At 42.0% G+C, this 23711-nt stretch overlaps 1 protein-coding gene across 1 annotated transcript; it reads left to right on the top strand.

Moving 5' to 3' along the window:
* The first annotated feature begins 9389 nt into the window (after positions 1–9389).
* Cct2 (chaperonin containing TCP1 subunit 2) lies at positions 9390–23681 on the top strand. The gene is made up of 17 exons (XM_021175236.3): positions 9390–9441; positions 9805–10013; positions 10670–10744; positions 10838–10903; positions 11575–11686; positions 12131–12207; positions 12303–12415; positions 12902–13104; positions 15734–15834; positions 16043–16170; positions 16721–16824; positions 18555–18674; positions 19429–19557; positions 19682–19785; positions 20548–20647; positions 21557–21698; positions 23409–23681. Exons 1-17 carry the CDS (start codon positions 9390–9392, stop codon positions 23437–23439), a joined length of 1866 nt encoding a protein of 621 aa, XP_021030895.2. The 3' UTR covers positions 23440–23681.
* Positions 23682–23711: the final 30 nt, after the last annotated feature.

Raw genomic sequence — 23711 nt, 5'->3', positions numbered from 1 at the left:
CTCCCCCCCTCCCTCCCTCCCTCCCCCCCTCCCTCCCTCCAAAAAGACGGGCAAATTGCTCCTTGTTCTCCCACTGCTGTGGAGTGATGAGACACGCACTTTACTCTTGAAGACTCAGCAAAAAGACTCACTTCTCAGCATATCCATAATAGACCACATTTCGGACTTAGGAAGCTTTGCCAAGCAGTCTCTGTCATTACAGATATTAATGTTGCCTTCCCCCCACCCCCCACACTATGTTGTAAGTCAAACTGTGTTTGTCTGTGCTCCCCACTACGCCTACCCTAAATCTGTGGGTGTGCACAGCATATAAAATGTACCTCACTAAAGTTCTATTGCAAATGGGACAGGGCCTTATGTGTTCATCATTTCCCAGCAATGTGCCACCATGTATTTGCCTCAAGGCAAAGGTTTAACAAGCTAACAAGTACTTCCCAGTTCCCCTGTGCTGTTTTCTACCCACAATACCCAAGTGTTTTGTGCAATGTGTAGTGTGTATGTATAAATATATATATATATATTCTTTAGAGACATCATTCAGAAGTAATGTATTGGCATCTCATTCACATTTCTGATGTGAAGTATATGGTACTATTTACTTTTTCCTTAATGTTTGCCAAATTAGAATCAAGACATTGGTACGAAATTACAGCATGTGTAGGAAACATTTTGGCTTGAAGAGTTAACCTGAAATCCTTTCCCCCATCAGTGTGCCCTGTGCAGACTAGCGCCCTGCCGGCTCGCTACCTGGTTCCCAACCCTGCGTCCTCAATGTTCAGGGTGTAACACAGTTCTCTCATAGCATCCTATCATTGAAATTGTCTGACAGTTGGACAGTGAAGCCTGGAAACAGGCTGGTACAGTGTACAATAGTCACCAGGGGCCGAGTTTGCATTAGTAAATGCAAAATAGATGTTTTATAAAGGACAGACTTTGTGTTATGTTTCTATTTTCATTACATTGTATAATAATGTAAGATTATTGTATGTTCTAATTTGCATTATAAATGTTTTTTTCCTACATAAAGGCATAAATATAGCAACTTTGTATAAAGGTAGCTTATTAGATTTTAATTTTTCTTTTATAAAATTGTCTACAGTGGGACTACCATTGCCAAATTGTATATGAGATATGAATCTTCCCCTATGGTTAATTTCTTTTCTAAACATTCCATATTTCTCTAATGAAAGACGTGATACTGTACTATGCATAAATTGTGTTTTAATGCTGTTTCATATCAGCAGGTTAATCTTGGGTTGGCAAACGTAACCACTGTTATTACAATAAAACCTTGTGTGTGTAATGACGTCGCTGACCCTCTAGCCCCTGTCTTTGTTCTTGCTCCCCCATCAGTGCCAATGTCAGACGCCCTGTAGCATGGCAATAAAACAGACCTTCTACACTGAGGCCGAGTGTGGCTTTGTGGAGGACGTGTGGGTGGGAGGACCACCCCACAGTTGTCATAGTGTGGGACTCTTTTGCCATGTCAGCCGTGTTGTCAGGCATAAGGAGTTATCTACGATGTAAACATGCTTTAAGGACAAGTGTGCGAGTGCTTGGAAGCTTTGCTTTGATGTAACAGGTAATAACTAGTTGTTAATCTTTGGAAAAGTCAGAGTCCTTGAAATACAATCAAGCCTTTATTAACTGGAGTACTTAAAGAATAAGCTAATAATGGAATTTTGTTCAACAAGGGCTAAGCAACACTTTTACAATTCTCTTATTTATTGTACTAGTATACTTTCCTATCCTAAAATTAGAATGTGTAAAATGTGGTTCCATCTTAGACTGTAGCATCTTGCGAGGCCTTCCTGTCAGCATCCGGGTGTAAATATCCATGATGGCTACCTGATGGGTACAAGGTGATACTGAAGCTGAGCTGACACTCCCTGACCTTCAGCATTCAGGAAAACTGCTCTGTGGAATCAAATCTGATGAGTTCTTATGGTCACTTCTCCCTTATTGCCAAAAGTAGATTGCAATAAAACCCAAATAAACGTTTGGTTGGATACTTACGTAAAGTTTTACTGTATTTATATTCCATGTGTTGCTTGACACCTCATGATAGAGGTGTTAATCAGTTGGGGGTGTTGCTGTACAAGTGATGCAGTGCCCATGTTGGCCAGAAGAGGGAGTCAATCCCCAGTAGATTGGTTGGTGAGAAACAAACCATGGTCCTCTGCAGGACTAGTGTGTGCTCCTAAACACTGAGCCATCTCTGGCCAGATTTGTTTTAAAAGTGAACATATACTGTGTTAAAGATTATACATTTAATTGGCAGACTTTCTTAGTATCTAATGTGCATGGTCATTCCAATTTCTCTCACTCAGTCCTGGGAACCCAAACCTTATTTTAGCCACTGAGTGAGATTGTCAAGTCTCGTCTGGTATAGCAGAGATGGAAATCATTTAAGCAATACAGGGCTTAGACAAACCCACAAATGATTGGATGTGTACATGGGCCACACATTAGAGATTGTTCAGATTGGTTATGGTGTGGCGCAAAGCATCTTTGAAGACTAGGGTGTTAATGCTCAGAATCTGAAAGCTGCTTTGGATTGCTTATGTATTTCTCCTTTGAAGATCTTTTGGGGACAGTAACTGGTCACATGTTCTTATTTAACAGATGAGCTTAAAGTTGGCCTTGTGCTAGTCACCAAGACAGTCGTCTTCATCCTCAAAAGAACCTACTAGTTAGACCATCACTACTAATAAAAGAATCTACTAGTTAGACCATCACTACTAATAAAAGAATCTACTAGTTAGACCATCACTACTAATAAAAGAACCTACTAGTTAGACCATCACTATTAATAAAAGAATCTACTAGTTAGACCATCACTACTAATAAAAGAAACTACTAGTTAGATCATCACTACTAATAAAAGAACCTACTAGTTAGACCATCACTATTAATAAAAGAATCTACTAGTTAGACCATCACTACTAATAAAAGAATCTACTAGTTAGACCATCACTATTAATAAAAGAATCTACTAGTTAGACCATCACTACTAATAAAAGAATCTACTAGTTAGACCATCACTATTAATAAAAGAATCTACTAGTTAGACCATCACTACTAATAAAAGAATCTACTAGTTAGACCATCACTACTAATAAAAGAATCTACTAGTTAGACCATCACTACTAATAAAAGAATCTACTAGTTAGACCATCACTACTAATAAAAGAATCTACTAGTTAGACCATCACTACTAATAAAAGAATCTACTAGTTAGACCATCACTACTAATAAAAGAACCTACTAGTTAGACCATCACTACTAATAAAAGAACCTACTAGTTAGACCATCACTACTAATAAAAGAACCTACTAGTTAGACCATCACTACTAATAAAAGAATCTACTAGTTAGACCATCACTACTAATAAAAGAATCTACTAGTTAGACCATCACTACTAATAAAAGAATCTACTAGTTAGACCATCACTACTAATAAAAGAATCTACTAGTTAGACCATCACTACTAATAAAAGAAACTACTAGTTAGATCATCACTACTAATAAAAGAACCTACTAGTTAGACCATCACTACTAATAAAAGAACCTACTAGTTAGACCATCACTACTAATAAAAGAATCTACTAGTTAGACCATCACTACTAATAAAAGAATCTACTAGTTAGACCATCACTACTAATAAAAGAATCTACTAGTTAGACCATCACTACTAATAAAAGAATCTACTAGTTAGACCATCACTACTAATAAAAGAATCTACTAGTTAGACCATCACTACTAATAAAAGAATCTACTAGTTAGACCATCACTACTAATAAAAGAATCTACTAGTTAGACCATCACTACTAATAAAAGAATCTACTAGTTAGACCATCACTACTAATAAAAGAACCTACTAGTTAGACCATCACTACTAATAAAAGAACCTACTAGTTAGACCATCACTACTAATAAAAGAATCTACTAGTTAGACCATCACTACTAATAAAAGAACCTACTAGTTAGACCATCACTACTAATAAAAGAACCTACTAGTTAGACCATCACTACTAATAAAAGAACCTACTAGTTAGACCATCACTACTAATAAAAGAACCTACTAGTTAGACCATCACTACTAATAAAAGAATCTACTAGTTAGACCATCACTACTAATAAAAGAATCTACTAGTTAGACCATCACTACTAATAAAAGAATCTACTAGTTAGACCATCACTACTAATAAAAGAATCTACTAGTTAGACCATCACTACTAATAAAAGAATCTACTAGTTAGACCATCACTACTAATAAAAGAACCTACTAGTTAGACCATCACTACTAATAAAAGAACCTACTAGTTAGACCATCACTACTAATAAAAGAACCTACTAGTTAGACCATCACTACTAATAAAAGAATCTACTAGTTAGACCATCACTACTAATAAAAGAATCTACTAGTTAGACCATCACTACTAATAAAAGAATCTACTAGTTAGACCATCACTACTAATAAAAGAATCTACTAGTTAGACCATCACTACTAATAAAAGAATCTACTAGTTAGACCATCACTACTAATAAAAGAATCTACTAGTTAGACCATCACTACTAATAAAAGAATCTACTAGTTAGACCATCACTACTAATAAAAGAATCTACTAGTTAGACCATCACTACTAATAAAAGAATCTACTAGTTAGACCATCACTACTAATAAAAGAATCTACTAGTTAGACCATCACTACTAATAAAAGAATCTACTAGTTAGACCATCACTACTAATAAAAGAATCTACTAGTTAGACCATCACTACTAATAAAAGAATCTACTAGTTAGACCATCACTACTAATAAAAGAATCTACTAGTTAGACCATCACTATTAATAAAAGAATCTACTAGTTAGACCATCACTATTAATAAAAGAACCTACTAGTTAGACCATCACTACTAATAAAAGGCAGCGTCTTTCCTTCCAAAGACATAGATTACATATTACAAACAACTCCATAACTTTACAATGACAGCAGTCAAATTCCATAGGGGAATTAAGGAAAGTGTATTTTAAAGGTGTGTGTGTGTGTGTGTGTGTGCGCGCGTGTGTGTAACGGGTTCTGGAAGTTTATTATGAATATCTGATTCAGTTATGTAGTTAAAGCCTAGATGTGTTCTAGAAAATGCACATAGGTTAGGGAAGAAGCATTTCTTGTGCACTGAAGACTATCAAGGTCTCCTTAAATATGTCCCACCTCATAAAGAAGTATAATCGTGATTATACTTTCCTTTTATAGAGGCTCCACATACTGAAAGAGAATTCCCTACTCAGTACAAGAGAGACCAGCACTGTCCCCACTGAGAACCACAGGCTCACAGGTTGATAGCTACCTATCAACACAGACAGCAAAAGCAACTGTGATGTAGTGTGTTGTTTAAATACTGACAACTTTTTTTTTCATAGAAATTAGAATTTTGACTTGTAAAATGCCTTAACTACTAGGCACTATCACAAATGCTAGCTTGCTTTATTTAAAAACTTAAAATGTTGGGGCTGGTAAGATAGCTCAGTGGGTAAGAGCACCCGACTGCTCTTCCGAACGTCCGGAGTTCAAATCCCAGCAACCACATGGTGGCTCACAACCATCCATAACGAGATCTGACTCCCTCTTCTGGAGTGTCTGAAGACAGCTACAGTGTACTTACATATAATCAATAAATAAATCTTTAAAAAAAAAAAAAACTTAAAATGTTAATGTGTGTGTGTGTGTGTGTGTGTTTGACTATCCTTGGAAGCCTGAGAGCAGACCCGATTTCCTAGATCTGGAGTTACAGGCAATTGAGAGCTGCCAGATAGGGGTGCTGAAAACCAAATTCCTGCACCAGGAACCAGCATGTGTAACCGCTGGGCCAGCTTAGCTGTTTGAAGACAATCCTGCCTGGGGCCGGTGAGATGGCTCAGCGGGAAAGAACAGTGATTGCTCTTCCAGAGGTCCTGAGTTCAATTCCCAGGAACCACATGGTGGCTCACAACCATCTACAAAAGGATCTAATGCCCTCTTCTGACATAGGTGTATATGCAGACAGAGTACTCCTACATTTTAAATTGATGACAATGATGATGATGATCCTGGCTAATCTTGCAGGCTGCCTGTCCCCATTGGCAGATTGTTAAGCATCCTGTATGGTGAATGATGCGACAGTTTAGTGTCAAACATCAAACAGTAAGAATCCAAGTAGGTGTTGATTCTGGAGTCCTAATCCCCTACGATAGTATTACGAAAGTTCTTGAGGAATGTCGAGAAGTCTCATTACCTGTGTTCTGGTTGTTGTTTGTTACTTCAGTTAGTTATATCTCTCCATGGGTTAGTTATATCTCTCCATATAGCAGTTTTCAACCCATGGGTCATGAGGGTTGAACAACCTTTTCACACGGATCTCCTAAGATCGTCAGGAAATGCAGATTTTTACATTATGATTCATAACAATAAAACTGATCTTATGGCTGGGGTTGCATGAGGAAGGCTGAGAAGCACTGCTCTAGACAATGTGACTCTCTTCTTTTCCCCAAGTCACTTATCAAATATACTTCATTCCAAGTACATCAACTGCAGAAGCAATGGTTTCCAAGCGTACAGAATTCCATCTAAGCTACATAGAGCTACATAATCCAGACACCCGCCCACTAAGCAATGTAGTCTTGCTTTTGTGAAATACATATTCTGATTACATCCGTTTCATACATCAGGAAATTGAGGCACAGACGTAATGTAGCTAGGGGCAGTCACTTAACAGAATTCACCAAAGGAATTCCAACCATAGGCAAGAAAGACTGAGGGTGGCAGGAGGGGGGGAGGGTGTCATAAGACAGGATAAAGAGCCAAGAGAACCTGAGGAGTAACAGATGAGAGGAATAAGCAAGGGTGGCCCCTGGACCCTGCAACATTCCCAGTTCAAAAATGCTACACAAGTTATAAAATGCTTAGAGACAAACATTTTGGAGGGGGCGGGGAAATGATACATTCAGCCAGTGGGACTTTTGGAAATAGCTTTCAGTCAGTCAACTCAGAACATTTGGAGCTTGGTTCCAAGTGAAGGGAGGGGCAGAGGAGGAAGAGACTAAAGATGCAGGGGAGAAGACAGTCTCTAGAGCTCCCTTCCAGGGCACTGACTCCTGAGTGCCGCTCAGCTCAGAGCTACAGGATGGCAGGCTTGTCTCCCTGTTCTATTCCAAAGCCTTTATGTTCACCTACTCTTCTAAAGTCTGACAGGGTAACCCTTCAGCCACAGTCTAAGTTTGCCTGCCACCCACTGAACACTATATACTTTGTGCATAATGAAAGCAGCCTTTTAAAATGTGCAGTATGTTAGCTTCTTAGTGTGACTGCTCCTAAATACCACCTGGGATCTGCTCATGAAAATGCTGTTCAGGAGGCAGAGGCCGGAGGATAGCTATGAGTTCAAGACTAGCCTGGTCTACAGAGCTAGTTCCAGGACAGCCAGGGCTGCACAGAGAAACCCTGTCTTGAAGAAAACAAAACACACACAACCTATTCCTAAGAAAAATTTCCCTGCAATAGAAGACTGGTAAATTTTAAATAACAATTTCCTGGGCCCAAACACACTCCTTGTTATATTGAACCTTAGGATAGTGTAAACTAGGATCACACAGACATATTAAAAATAATGACTGGCCAGGCGTGGTGGCGCACGCACGCCTTTAATCCCAGCACAGGTGGATTTCTAAGTTTGAGGCCAGCCTGGTCTACAAAGTGAGTTCCAGGACAGTCAGGGCTACACAGAGAAACCCTGTCTCGAAAAAACGAAGAAAAAAAAAATAATGACTGTTGTAGGCTCTGTGGACCCATACACTGTAAGAACGTTTGATGGGGGGCTGAGAGGATAGTTTGGTGGTTAAGAGCCCTCGCTGCTCTTGGAAAGAAACTGAGTTAAATTCCCAGCATCAGGGTTGGATTGCTTACCCCTCCAGCTCCAGAGGATCTGATGCCCTCTTTTGACCTCCACCAGCACCCACATGCACATGGGAATTTCACAGAGAGAAATAAAAGTTAAAAAACAGGCTCCGTGGGTAAAGGCGTTTGTTGTTGAGCTTGACAATCTGAGCTCAGTCCCTGGGAGCTGTGATGGCAGGACAAAACTGGTTTCTCCAAGTTGTCCTCTGACTTTTACATGTCTACACATACACATGCACACATAATTAGTTTTAAGTGCTTAAGACTTTATGAGCAGTTGATAACTAGACTTGACTCTCCATAGCTCGCCAACTCAATATAAATTAGCTTACTATATCTAAGGGTAAAAGTAGCTAAAAATGGATAATGACCGAGTGTTGGCAAGTATCAGAAATATAAGTACTTGCTAAGTAATCAGAGATAAATGCTGCCAGTGGTTAAAAGAAAAACTAACATTCATTTTTAAGCACGAGAGCTTTGCCTTAGGTGTCAAGAGTAAAGAGAAAAAATTAATATTTTCTAAAGAATTGTTTATGTATATGAGTACACTGTAGCTGTCTTCAGACATACCAGAAGAGGGCGTCAGATGTCATTACAGATGGTTGTGAGCCACCATGTGGTTGCTGGGAATTGAACTCAGGACCTCTGGAAGAGCAGTCAGTGCTCTTAACCCTGAGCCATCTCTCCAACTCCAAGAGAAATCTTTTAAAAAATGATTTGTATATATATATATATATATATATATATATATATATATATATATATATGAATGCTCTATCTGCATGTACACCTGCATGCCAGAAGAGGGCATTAAACGGTTGTGAGTCTCCATGGAGTTTCTGGGAATTGAACTCTGCACCTCAGGAAGAGCAGCCACTGCTCTTAACTGCTGAGCCATCTCGCTAGCGTCGAGAAAACTTTTTTTTTTTTGGATTAGTTTTGGGGCTTTTCCCTAGACTATGTATGTTTTAACCATTTCTTTCTCTCTCTCTCTCTTTTTTTTTTAAAGATTATTTATTTATGTGAGTACACTGTAGCTGTACAGATGGTTTCGAGCCTTCTTGGGAATAGAATTTTTAGGACCTCTGCTTGCTCTGGTCAACTCCACTCAGTTCCTGCTCGCTCTGAGCCAAAGATTTATTTATTATTATACATAAGTACACTGTAGCTGACTTCAGACGCACCAGAGGAGGGCATCAGATCTCATTACAGGTGGTTGTGAGCCAACCTGTGTTTGCTGGGATTTGAACTCAGGACCTTCGGAAGAGCTGTCAGTGCTCTTAACTGCTAAGCCATCTCGCCAGCCCAAGAAAACTATTTTTGATAAGCTGGAATATTTAGGACTTGATCTTGATCTCTGCTTTGAAGTCATGTAAGTTATATTAGGGTGTTCCCCCCCACCCCGCCCCCGAGAAAACAAATGAAGCCAAGGTAGGGCAGAAGCAGCATCCCAGAATGGCCAGCCTGGGTCCACAACGTGAGTTCCGAGCTAAGCCAGAGCTACACAGTAAGACCACATCTGGAAGATTAAATGAAGACTCCTTTATAATAACAGTGCTAAAAAATCATTTAGTAGTCTATTGATAAATAACTTTCCCAAAGGAAAAAATAAGCACGAAAATTGGAATGGTTGCCTCCAGGGTGGGTAAATAATGGAAATGATTAGTATGCAACACTTGAAAATGTACGTCTGACCTTAAAACAAATTTTGAAAGATTAAATTTTAAAAATATTTGTCAGCAGAAACTTGGTTTCCGCGGCAACCCGCGCGGTACATTGTCTCTTTGTTCTCCAGTTCTATTCTAAAGCAGCCCGCCCCTGGCCCCGCCCCTAGCCCCGCCCACAGTTCACTGATTTCCGCCACTGGCAGGAACACCAACCGAGGTCCCGCCCCTTCTCCAGCGAGCCGCTACGCTTCCGGCCCAGCCCGCCACGCAGGAGGCGGAAACTCGCGCGTCCGGCCCCGCCCCCCGCTTCGGAGCGTGTCGTCACTTCCGCCTTCCTCTTTTTCCCCCGCCTGGCTTCCCGGCGCGGCTTGTGAGGGGTTTTCTCCTCTACGCGGAATCCGTCGGAACCATGGTGAGCCTAGCTTTCGGCCAAGGACTTAGGCTCCCTACCGGGCCCCGTTGTGTCCTGCCGCCCCGCTGCTCCTCTTGTCTAACCGGAGTCGCAGGCTCCGAGCGGCCGCCTCCTGGCCCCTCCGCACATGGCTCGGGCCGGGCATGAGGCCTGCGTGGGGCCGGGTGACCGAGCTCTCCGCGCGGGGCGGGAAGGGAGAGCGCGCACTAGGCCAGCATCTCTTTGTAAGATCAGGGCTGCTTCTCAGATAGGGGACCTCGGCGACCCCCGGTCCTCACCCCAAGTGAAGAAGTTTCTAGCAGGACCTGCTGGCTCCGCCCTCTTCGGGGCGGGGCTTGAAGGGCGAGTGGCTGTGCTGGCCTGCGGAAGATGGAGGGTACCTAGATAGCTATGTTGGTCCGTGCTCGACCGGCCCAATGTTGCCTTTAGTTTTGCCATTCAGACCATGGGGTCGGTGTGATGATTTATTCCTGGCGCCCACATGAGTGTCCCTCTCCCCATTTAAATAAATAACCCCGCTCCCAGGACGGATTCCTGAAATTAGATGGTAAACCAATTTTCCTTTAGATAATCTACTTCCCGATCTAGTGAGAGGCCCTGGACGGGTGTTAACGAGTACTGGCATTCAAACGGCGTGTGTTGGCTTCCTCTCTTAGGCCTCCCTTTCCCTCGCACCTGTTAATATCTTCAAGGCTGGAGCTGATGAAGAGAGGGCGGAGACAGCTCGCCTGGTAAGCCCGTCTGTTGCTTTAAAATGATAAAATCCAACGCTTTGTGAGGGTAAATTCTGACCGCCTTTTCTGATTTTTATTTTATAATTTAAGTCGTCGTTTATCGGTGCCATCGCCATTGGAGACTTGGTGAAGAGCACTTTGGGACCGAAGGGCATGGTAAGAAAGATAGGGAATTTTTAGAAGTTTCTTTTGTTTGTCTCTAATTTTGTTTTCCTGCTGTCTTGTGTCTGGCCAAAATTTTAATAATGGTTTAAAGCCTTTGGTATACATGTAGATAGTAACAATGTTCTTTTTTATGTTTTTTAATCTAAAACTTACAAATTATAAACCATTCTCCTGTGTTACCATCCCCAATCTCACATCCCTCTCCAGTGGCAGCAAGTGTTACCATTTACCAAACTTGCTGGTATTTTTCTTTTCTTTTTCCTTTTTTCTTTCTTTTTTTAAGATTTATTCATTATTATATCTAAGTACACTGTAGCTGGTATTTTTCTGTTCACTTATAAGTAAGTTTATCATGTTGCATATTTTCGCAACACATTTTTAAAGTAACATACTGTTTTTTGTTTATGTGTATCTGCTTTTAGTGTGTTTAGCTGTCATATAGCTTTCTGGGATAATGGTTTCCATGGATGTCTTGTGACAGTGTAGCAGAGCTAGTTTGTATTACCTGTATGTCTAAGCTTTTTACACACTGAGCTTTGGTTGTAGGATACATGCATGGAAAACATTTAGTAGCCAACTAACTAGCCAGAGGCTTTGGTGTCTGCATGTATTCTTAAAGAAGTACTTAGACCTTAATTTGACAGAAATATATTTCTTTTCAGGACAAAATTCTCCTAAGCAGTGGACGAGACGCCGCTCTGATGGTGACCAATGACGGTGCCACCATTCTCAAGAACATCGGTGTGGACAACCCTGCAGCAAAGGTTCTAGTTGGTGAGTCTGAGATTTGCTTGTTGTTATTTTCCAATAATTTATTCCCTGATAGGCTGTGTCAGCTATTTAAATGATGGCCATTGGCATCTATCACTAGTAAGATGAGTGTCAGAAGTATCTCTGTTATCCATAGTCCACGTGGGCTGCTGCGACCACAATTTTTAAATGGTACAACTCAGTCTGGCTGAACTGCCAAGTCCAAGTGGGCCCTTTCCTGGTGAGCTCTCTTGCTGTCATGATGTGACAAAAGGCCTGACTCGGTGAGACAGAATAAGATCAGGGATTAATTGACATGAACTCGCGAGGCACATTCAAGCTAAAGTATTTAATGCTTTAAGGTCTTCCAAAATTTTGTCAGGTACGTATTACTAATGGAGTTTATGCTTGTTGTGGAAGTTTTAAGAGAATTTAGTAATGTGGAGAAATCATTTCACTTTTTTCTAGATATGTCAAGGGTTCAAGATGATGAAGTTGGTGATGGCACTACCTCTGTTACTGTCTTAGCCGCAGAGCTGCTCCGGGTAAGAGTGCCTGACACTTCCACCTTAGTATGGGGAACTGTGGTTTGAACAATAGTGGAATCCTTTCTTACTTTTGTGTATCTGTTTATTGGCAGGAAGCAGAATCTTTAATTGCAAAAAAGATACATCCACAGACCATCATCTCAGGTTGGAGAGAAGCTACAAAGGCAGCAAGAGAGGCCCTGCTGAGCTCTGCTGTGGATCATGGGTTGGTGTACCGAAATCCCGTGGGAAAGGCTAATCTAGAGAACCGTGAGAAACACGTGTGACCATTACCTTGCTACACTCTGCCTTCCCTCGAAGCTAAAGCACAGGCCGCCCCCTTAGAGCCTTTCTTCTTGGGGAGGTGTAGCTTTGTGATGTGGGAAACTTGTTACTCGATATTTCAGGACATGGGATTGCTGAGTTTAAAAGAATACACATATTTAGTTTACTTCTACATTACCAAATAAACCACCAGAAGTGAATTCTATTTGTGCCGAGTGACAACATTGAGTGGGCCTGTGTGCTTAGGGCTCGCCGAGTTTGGTGCTTTGGTGGGAAAGACGGGATCCCATTGTTCACTTGTTTCTTGATTCCGATGACCTTAAAGGCCTGAGTAGGATCAAGTACTTAGGTAAATCTTTAAGAAGTCAAGGATGCTCAGTGGATAATTTTAATAACAAGCATGTCTTCTTCTGTTTGGTTTTATTAGTTCTGATGAAGTCAGATTCTGGCAGGACTTAATGAATATTGCAGGAACGACATTGTCCTCAAAGCTCCTTACTCACCACAAGGACCACTTTACTAAACTGGCTGTGGAAGCGGTTCTCAGACTGAAAGGCTCTGGTAACCTGGAGGCCATTCATGTCATCAAGAAACTAGGTGGGAGTCTAGCAGACTCGTATCTAGATGAAGGTATGTGTGTACCGGAATGTACCCATTGATCTCCACCCTGACACTACAGAGGCGGAGAGCTTGTCTTTAAGGACCACTCGGCTGCTTGGGCCATTGTAACATTTGTGGTGTTGGTGGTCTGTGTGCTTCATCTTCAGCACCGCTGAGCAGTGTTTGCTTTCTAGATTTCACACAGGAAGTCTCTGCTAATAACGGAGAAATTACAGCTTTACCAAAAGCTGTTCCCAAATGCTTTTTCAGGGTTATATGTGTTTTCCCTAAGTCAAATTAGCAGGTTGTTGTGGATAAAGGAATTTTTGTCTGATAGATATTTTATTGGCATTTGTGTAAAATTTTAGACTTGTTCTCTTTTTTTTTTTTTTTTTTTTTTTTTTTTTTTGGTTTTTTGAGACAGGGTTTCCCTGTGTAGCCCTGGCTGTCCTGGAACTCAGGCTGGCCTCGAACTCAGAAATCCACCTGCCTCTGCCTCCCGAGTGCTGGGATTAAAGGCGTGCGCCACCACGCCCAGCTTAGACTTGTTCTCTTAAGTGTTTTGGCAACATATGTGCACTACATGCATAACTGATGCCCATGGAGGTCAGAAGAAGGTACCAGAACCCCTGGAACTGTAGTAAAGATGGCTGTGAGCCACCATTTGGGTGCTGGGAACCAAACCAGGTCTTCAGCAAGAGCAGCAAGTAGAATCTCTTCAGGCCTTGTTTTTAAAGGTAGTCTTGTGTAGCTAGTGACTGAGTGCGCGTCTTAGTCTTCAGTTCTTTCTGCTGCTCTCCCAGACTGTGACTGTGCAGTTCTGGGGGATCCATCTTGGGCTTTGTGAATGCTAAGTAATTATCTTTTAACTGAGCCACATTGTTAGCCCCAGGAAAAATTTTTTTGCGTGTCCAAGGTTGTTTTAATCATGTGCATGTTTGGTCTGTGTATGGGTATGTGCATGTCAGTGGCCAGAGGTAGCAGCTCCACTCTGGTGGTTACAGGCTGGTGAGAGCCCCCAGTTGAGGGTGCTGGGAGCCAGGCTAGGTCTCTACAGTAGTAAGCACCCTTTACATCTGAGCCACCTCTCCAGCTTTTTTTTTTTTAAGTTTTATTTATATTATGGGTACATTGTAGCTGTACATATGGCTGTGAGCCTTCATGTGGTTGTTGGGTATTGAATTTAGGACCACTGCTCACGCTGGTCAGCCCTGCTTGCTCAGGCCCAAAGATTTATTTATTATATCTAAGTACACTGTAGCTGTTTTCAGCTGCACCAGAAGAGGGCGTTAGATCTCATTATGGGTGGTTGTGAGCCACCATGTGTTTGCCGGAAATTGAACTCAGGACCTCTGCAAGAGCAGCCAGTTCCCTTAACTGCTGAGCCATCTCTCCAGCCCATCTTAAAGGGTTTTAAAAAGAATCAAGTTGTGCTTTGTAAGCTTGTTTCTACAGTGATTTGGAATCCTGGCTTTCATGTGTGTCTTGTGCCATTTATTTACGGAGTTGTGAAAATATTTTGGTTCCGTTGATCTGCAAGGGCTCTCTAATGTTTCTAGTGGTCTGCCAAGTAGGGAAGCCTGTAACAGAGGCTCATACTGCTGTGTGTGTGCACTCTATGCCAGGAATTGTAATGGAACCTCGATCTTGTAGCTGTTCTAATCATCTGCTAAGTGATGGCAAGCTGAATAGAGCAGAAAGCCCAAGGTAGAGTTACTAAGCCAAACGTTTGTTATGTGTCTTAAGCCTATGCCGATGTCAGTACCAGGTCATGTGATGGCACCAGATCAGCACGGCTGGAAATGAGCTTCTCTCCCTTGAGTTGTGCATGATTTACATGTGAGCATCTGGCTGACCCCAGCCATAGCCTAAGGGCAAGAACGGGATTGGGAACAGGTTATGTGGTTGTGTTGGTTTGTGTTGTCCAAGGTGGTTCCATTTTCCTAACTGTCTTGTTTATTTTAGTGAGGCTGGGTCTCTGTTATGTTGCCTTGGCGATCCTGAAACTTGCTGTGTAGAACAGGTGACCCCGTCTCTGATTTCCAGTTCGCACTGCTAGTTTTGCTGGTTTTAAGCTAGTAAAAATGAACTTAAGGTTTTTACATTGTAAGCTGTAGACTCAGATCTGTTGTGTGTGTGTGTGCGTGCGTGCGTGTGCGTGCGTGTGTGTGTGTAACTGTGTGTAACAAAAGTTTCAGGGTGATGTGGTTTGTTTCTGTACTGATGCTGTAGGATTGCCTGTGTGTATTCTCTTTTTTAGTTGTTTATTTGCTTTATTAAAGTTTATGGGTCCTTTGCCATGTGTATGCCTGGTGCCCGTGGAGCACACACATAAACCCCTAGAACTGGAGTTCCTGAGGGTTGTCGGCCAACACGTGGGTACTGGGAAATGAACCCAGGTCCTCTGCAAGAGCCAGCAGGTGCTCTAAACCACTAAGCTGAATCTCCAACTCCGTTATATTCTGTTTTTTTCCAAATGTATTTTAAATACTGGATTGATGTTTGTGACCACTGCTATAATGAAATACTTTTTAGATCTTGGGAACATGGTACGTTGAACTTGAAAGTGTGTTATTTGAATTACTACTCTGTTAACAGACAGCTGTGCAGGTTTACTAATGCATCCTTAAATTTATTACCATCTTTATGTTTGTGATAGGTTTTCTTTTGGATAAAAAAATTGGAGTAAATCAACCAAAGAGAATTGAAAATGCTAAAATTCTTATTGCAAATACTGGGATGGATACAGACAAAATAAAGGTATGTGACTACATTTCTTGAAAGGCTGTTGCTGGTTGCTGTTAACTTAGGAGTCAGTTAAACCAAGCAGCTTGAATCCATGTGCAGATAAGACACCTATATACTTTGAAGCGTGTGTGCATAGAAACACTGAAGTACAGTGTGTCTGATAAAGCTTTTGTTTTTCAGAGGAGTGAGCCTTACACTGCCTTTATGTCTTCAATCTTAGATATTTGGCTCTCGGGTAAGAGTTGATTCCACAGCAAAGGTTGCAGAGATAGAACATGCAGAAAAGGAGAAGATGAAGGAGAAAGTTGAACGTATTCTTAAGCATGGAATAAATTGCTTTATTAACAGGTGTGTAATCTAAAGTTATTTTTTTCTCATAAAAATTGTATTTCCTATCAAGTTACTTATTGTTAGAAACTGCTGCACATGGTTTTACTTAAGATTACAGGGTGTAGCAGTTCGTCCAGGCTGCTGCTCTGGGATTGTTAGCTTCCGGGCAAGTCTCGTGTGTTCTAAGTTTCTCAGTCCCCTTTCTCAGTCCTTTATTTTCACTGTACTCGGCTTCACACAGTGCTTGCTGTGGATGGAGTGAGGCTAACATAGCTGAGTGCTGTGCTTTAATGTAAAGCCCCGTGAGTGTTGAACACTAACAGTGAGGGAACATTGATCTAATGGAGGTGACGCCAGACAGGTAGAACATAACTGGGGATTCAGTTATGGAGGTCAGGACAACGTGTGGGAGTGTGTTCTCTATTGTTTGAGACCCAAGGATTGAGCGTAGATCGTGAGGCTGGATTTTTTATTTCTGGTGACGTAAAAGTGCTTGCAGGTTTTGTGTTGTAATGTAATTCAGCTTGAGAAGTAGCCATTTTGAGCATAACATGTATTTTATTTGCAGACAGTTAATTTATAATTACCCTGAACAACTCTTCGGTGCTGCTGGCGTCATGGCTATTGAGCATGCGGATTTTGCAGGTGTGGAGCGCCTAGCTCTTGTCACGGGTAAGGAACATGCATACCTTAGGAGGTGCAGTTTCCAGTACGTTACTGTGCAATGCACTGAGACTAGGAAGAAACCCCTTAAAGAGTTAAGAGTGTATACTTTGAGTTAGGCCTTTAATTTCCTTCCATTGTTTGAAGAATTAGATTCATTGATTGATTGATTGTGCGTGTGGGTGTGTGCCTTGCTTTGCCGGTGGAAACCATTGATGTTTTCCTCTTCCCGTGTGGGTCTTCAGTCTCAGCTCAGGTTCCTAGCTTGCTTGCCCCTCGATACTACTACAGGCAATTGCCTCTGTACTCGAGTTTCTCAGATTTTGGGGTGTAGAGTGGAGTGATTAACCATGTATGACGAAATGACGTAGGGTAGGACCCAAGTCTAAATATGAAATACATTCCTGTCAGATGTGTATACCTCACACAGAGAGGTTGTCAGATGTGTATACTCACACAGAGAGAGAGATCGTCAGATGTGTATACGCACACAGAGAGGTTGTCAGATGTGTATATCCTCACACAGAGAGATTGTCAGATGTGTATACTCACACAGAGAGGTTGTCAGATGTGTATACTCACACAGAGAGAGAGATCGTCAGATGTGTATACTCACACAGAGAGATCGTCAGATGTGTATACTCACACAGAGAGGTCGTCAGATGTGTATACTCAAACAGAGAGGTCGTCAGATGTGTATACTCACACAGAGAGATCGTCAGATGTGTATACTCACACAGAGAGATCGTCAGATGTGTATACTCACACAGAGAGGTCGTCAGATGTGTATACTCAAACAGAGAGGTCGTCAGATGTGTATACTCACACAGAGAGATCGTCAGATGTGTATACCTCACACAGAGAGGTCGTCAGATGTGTATACTCACACAGAGAGGTTGTCAGATGTGTATACTCAAACAGAGAGGTCGTCAGATGTGTATACTCACACAGAGAGGTTGTCAGATGTGTATACTCACACAGAGAGATTGTCAGATGTGTATACTCACACAGAGAGGTCGTCAGATGTGTATACTCAAACAGAGAGGTCGTCAGATGTGTATACTCACACAGAGAGATCGTCAGATGTGTATACCTCACACAGAGAGGTCGTCAGATGTGTATACTCACACAGAGAGGTTGTCAGATGTGTATACTCAAACAGAGAGGTCGTCAGATGTGTATACTCACACAGAGAGGTTGTCAGATGTGTATACTCACACAGGTCGTTTACGCAGTGCTTTTGGTTGACTTGCAGTTTTACTGGCCTTTCACCTGGGCCATTTTCATTCTTACAGATGCACACTTGGGATTTCAGTTTAGGAATGCTTAAAGTGTATACCAGATTTTACACACCACACAGTTTGCCATAACTATAGAGTTCATTCTATAGTGTTTCAAGACAGTTCATTCTTTCTCACAAAAATAAAGACTTTAGTTTCTGGGCATAAGCAAATTTGAGCTTAAAAGAGGAGTCTGGAGTATTAAGTCTTAAGTTAAAACTTAGTTTGCTTTGCGGAATGCTTATTAGTTCCTTGTGCCCCCTGTGAGGTACAGTCACAGTGACCTTTAGTGAAGACATCGTGCCCTTCAAAGCGGGTCAAGTATGTGCCTTGTGCTTGAATTGAAACATAACTTTTCTAAGTTTCTAATTTCCAAAATTACGGTAAAAATATTTAAATGAGTGAATCAATTCAGTAACAGCCTCAAACCCACAGATGTTTTTCTGGTTATGTTCACAGGTGGTGAGATTGCCTCTACCTTTGATCACCCAGAACTTGTGAAGCTGGGAAGTTGCAAACTTATTGAAGAAGTTATGATCGGGGAAGATAAACTCATTCACTTTTCTGGGGTTGCCCTTGGTGAGTGACTGTATAAATCTTGGCTTAAGGACCTTCCAGAGGTCCTAAGTTCAAATCCCAGCAACCACAAGGTGGCTCACAACCATCTGTATGAGATCCGATGCCCTCTTCTGGTGTGCGAAGACAGTGCAACAGTGACAGTGTACTCATATACATAAAGTAAAACTTTTTTTAAAGGTTTCTATAGTGCTAAAATAGATATCCTATAGGTTGTCAAGATGGCTCTGGGTGGCAGTGCGTGAAACTTGAAGACCTTAGTTCCCTTTCTGGGACCCTCACGGTAGGAGGAGCGAGCCAACTCTCACTTGGGACTTCCATGCATACATGCATGCACCCACGCACACACACACATGACTAAGGGTTATTAAGTGGACTGGATATATGTGTCTTAGGAGGGCAAATACAATTTTTTTTTATTAGGTATTTTCTTCATTTACAAATATAAATTTTGAGAGAGCCTATTTTATGTTTTGTTTCAGTGTCTTGAAGTCAGGTTGATACTTGCTGCCTTTTGAAATGTGTACATTTAGCATAGAATTTTTTTTTCTTGATCACTCAGAACATTTATGAACATGGATTTTTGCAGAGAAGCATTGCTACCAAAGCCCAAGACTAGTTGTTACTGACTAGTCGTTACTTACTAGTTGTTACTTACTAGTCGTTACTTACTAAGTCGTTACTTAGTGGAGTGCAGACGATGCTGTGGTGAGTGGCCAGACGGTCACTGATTGACGCGTGTGACGTTTCTCCTTAGGTGAGGCTTGCACCATTGTGCTTCGTGGTGCCACTCAGCAAATTCTGGATGAAGCGGAAAGATCTCTGCATGATGCTCTTTGTGTTCTTGCTCAGACTGTAAAAGATCCTAGAACAGTTTACGGGGGAGGTAAGCATTTAGAGAATGTTACATGCTTTGTTTCTTGACAGTAGGTCTGACTTAGATATGAGCATCTTGGCTTTTATAGAAACAGACGGCAGAGTGCATAACAAGTTCTGGGTTACATTTGTAGGCTGTTCTGAGATGCTGATGGCCCATGCTGTGACACAGCTTGCCAGCAGAACCCCAGGAAAAGAAGCCGTAGCAATGGAGTCGTTTGCAAAAGCCCTGAGAATGGTAAGCTATGAAGAGAGAGGTGAACATACATTTCATGGGCTTGATTTTAAACTGAATATATTTTTGTGTCATAGAGAAAAAATTTTTCTCTTTGCCTTGACAAAACTACAGTAGTTCACAATGTTTTATATTTTGATTCTACATTTTATACCTAATCATGAATTCTTATTAAGAAACAAACGGCCAAACTGGGCATGGTGGTGCACGCCTTTAATTCCAGCACTCGGGAGGCAGAGGCAGGCGGATTTCTGAGTTCGAGGACAGCCAGGGCTACACAGAGAAACCCTGTTTCGAAAAACCAAAAAAAAAAAAAAAAAGCAAAAAGAAACAGACAGCCAGGCATGGTCTTTACCTATAATCCCAGCACTTGGAAGGTTGAAGCCAGAGGATCTCAAATGTGAGACCAGCCTTGTCTGTATAGTAAGAGCTTGTCTTTAAGAAGAGGAGCAGGAAGCAGGCTTTTCCATGATCGTCAGATCTGTAAATTCAGCTGTCTTTCTAGGTTAGAGACAGTGTGGTCCTTGGTGGTTATTCATCACTTTTTTTTTTTTTTTTTTTTTTTTAAAGAATAGAATAGAGTTTATTCAGGGCATAGGGAGGGGAGCTAAGAGGGTAGTAGAGGCAGAGAAAAGTGGGGAGATGGAGAGAGTAGAGAAGTATTGAGTCCAGCTATGACCACATGGAGAGAAGGGGAAGGGAATGGGGGGAAAGAGGGGGAGCAAGGGGCAAGAATAAGAGCTGTCTGTCCCTTTCATGTTGCAGTTGCCGACCATCATAGCCGACAATGCGGGCTATGATAGTGCAGATCTGGTGGCACAGCTCCGAGCTGCTCACAGTGAAGGCCATATAACTGCTGGACTGGGTAAGAAACAAATGGACGTCTGCAGTCACTTTGAAAGTAGTTTTCTTCAGTTAAAAATAAGTTGCACATATATCCACCTTGTATATCTATATCGACACGCACATAATGTGCTCTGGTCCCACCCCCTTCCCTTTTTCTTTAGACACCTCTTATCCTTCACTGAACCCTTTTTTCCCAGGTCCCTCTCCTACTCACGTGGGCTAAAGGCACCTTATCCAGGCTGTACCCTGAGGAATAAGACTCATCCTTCCCCAGTAGCCGTAGTAGCTTCAGTAAGGATGGGATCTTAGGAGCCCCTTTCTCTCCAGGATGGAATGTTAATGTGCCTAGCTGTGTGCAGGTGGTCACTGCTGCTGAAGTCACGGGTGCACTGGGCATCTCAGGTCCAGAAGACAGCATTCCAGAACACTCCTTCACCCCTTACGTTTCTACCCTGTTCTGTGGTGCTCTCAGAGACCTGGTTAGGGCTGAGCACTCGGGCATTAGTTTCCTGTACTTTGGCCAGTTACCAGGCTCCCCATGGACTCTGTCCACTGCAGACAAACCTTTCTGGTAAGGCAGCACTGCTCCATGCGTATAAACATAACCCTTTAGAAAGCAGTTGTTTGGGGTCATTGTCATTTTGTTTAGTTTCAAGACTGGCTATCCTGGAACTCATTCTGTAAACTAGGCTGGCCTTGAACTCGGAGATTAGCCTGCCTCTGTTGCCTCAGTGCTGTGATTAAAGGTGTGTGACTCCACTGCCAGGCCTAACAATTTTTCTTGCCAGTTTTTTTTTTTAAATAGTGCTTTTATAGATGGATCTAGCTAAATCAGGCAGTGAGATGCAGTAACAGCTTTCGTTTTATTATGAGTTATTAGGAATGTTTTAATGCCTTTTTGTTTTTACTTTAATAACTACCTTTTCAGATATGAAGGAAGGTACCATCGGTGATATGGCAGTACTGGGGATAACAGAGAGTTTTCAAGTGAAGCGACAGGTTCTTCTGAGTGCGGCTGAAGCAGCAGAGGTGATCCTGCGAGTGGACAACATTATCAAAGCAGCACCAAGGTACCAGAGTGCTCGTGCTCCTAGGGAAACACAGGCCAAAGTCCAGGGAGCTTGATAATTGTGTTTAATGGGACAATTCCGTCACACAAACTTAGTAGTCATAGTTCTTAGAAAGGCTTAGGAGGAAACTGGTTTGGGTAGCCAGGGGCACACTCATATTGGAAGGGTTAGAGCCAGGCTTCTGAAGGTCAGGAATCCGGGAGTGTGTGGGTATCTGGTGTTTTTTACCAGGATGAGTCGGGCTGCTTGCTTTCCTGGATACCCTTACAGGATTGGTGGTTCTGTTTTTGGAGATGGTCTTGCTGTGTAATGTGGGCTGCCTTCCAGTTCAGAATCCCCTTCCCTGAGCTTCCAGGGCTAGGGTGGCAGGTGCCCCACATGTGGCTCACAAACACTCTCAAGGCTCCTTTCCAGGTTCACGTTGTAGAAGGTTACTTTAAATTCTCTTGAAAATGCGTTTACACAGTTAAATGAAGTGCCTCAGCCAGCTTCATGTTGCTGTGACAAAGGAAGGCTGTGTTTGGGTTCACAGGTTTAGTTATGTCAGTCATACTGCCTTGGGGTGGCACAGTTGCCAGTGAGGGAACGTGAGCCCAGGGTGCCAAGGGAAAGAATTGGGGTGATAATGGGTTACTTAGAAGCCAAGCCTCCCCAGCATTGGTTTGGCTTGCAGTGGTGGTGGAGTGTGGGGGATAAACTTGATCCTGTAGTAGGTTCAGAAGAGAGAGAAACCTCAAAGTACAGTTTCTCTCAGAAAGGGAAACGTGAAGTGCAGATGGCAGGTTCTGTGAGTGAGCAGAGACGGCGGCCATTAGAGGAAGCCTGAATATCCAAGTGGAAGATTGTTAGAGGCAGGTTTAAAATTCTGTAACCTTGAAACTTCTGAGAGTTCCTGGGGATGCTCACTAATTGCCCCTGCATCTTACATACCATGGATTTTTAAAAATCTCACTCTTCCCCCCCCCCCCCCCCCCCCCCGCACTGTATAATTCTAAAATGTATCTCTTATACATAGACACATACATCATACATATATAAACAATGTTTTAAAAGCATTTTAACAAAGTTAAAAGTTCACTGATGCCTGTTCCTTTGCTCCAGCTTCTCCTGTCTCTGTCACTGTGTGTCACTGGAGAGTGAGGTGTGAGGGTGACTGTTGGCATGCTGTGCTCTCTCCTCACTCTAGCGTGGCCGTGGGCAACCTGAGTAGGTTGGCATCCAGGACCCCTGAGTCGTTCTTTGGCTTTGGTGTAATGTAACTGGTGAATTTGGTAAACTTTCCTAATCCTTACATTATTCAAAATCATGACGTAAGCCACGTGTGGCAGTGTGTTCCTTAGAGACTGGGGCAAGATGATTGCAAGTTCAAGTCTAGTCTTAGGATGTAGTAAGATTTGATCTTCACGAAATGAAAAGAAAGCAAAAACCAGGTTAGCCTATTTTGGGAAGTGTATTGTTTATTGAGTAGGTGTTTGGGTCAGACACTGAGAACTGCTGAGTACGGGCCTACACAATGCACGAATTTTGTGTCCTCCTAATAGTGACAGTGATTGTGTGGCGTTATGTCCTCATGGGAAGTGGGCCCGCAGTGACTACTGAGACAGAGGTTCTCGCCCTGTTTGTAGTCAATGAAAAAAAAAGTTGAAACCATACTTCTCATTTTTTACTTTTCCTTAATTAGTGTGTTTTTTGTTTTTTGTTTTCTTACAGGAAACGTGTCCCCGATCACCACCCCTGCTAAGCATTCCCATTTGCTGATGAACTCTGGGCCAGTTCATAGCAAAATTGTATTTGGAAGACTTCAACCTTTAAAGAAGACTGTGGAATTGACCTGTCCATGACAGCCTTAAGTTTGAACATTAGCTGACCTTCTCTGTTAAACATGGGTCTAATTTATTTGCTGTTTCATTTTCCATACAATTCAGTTGATTTACAAGTTCATTTCTCATACTGTGTATTAAAATAAAAGTCCAGTTACTTAGCCCTTAATGTCTTACTGCTCTGTACATATCC

The sequence above is a fragment of the Mus caroli genome, unplaced genomic scaffold (genome assembly GCF_978045245.1).
Source record: "Mus caroli unplaced genomic scaffold, Mus_caroli_1 scaffold_9, whole genome shotgun sequence".
In the NCBI taxonomy this organism is placed as follows: domain Eukaryota; kingdom Metazoa; phylum Chordata; class Mammalia; order Rodentia; family Muridae; genus Mus; species Mus caroli.
This window is presented reverse-complemented; position numbering and strand designations above follow the sequence as displayed.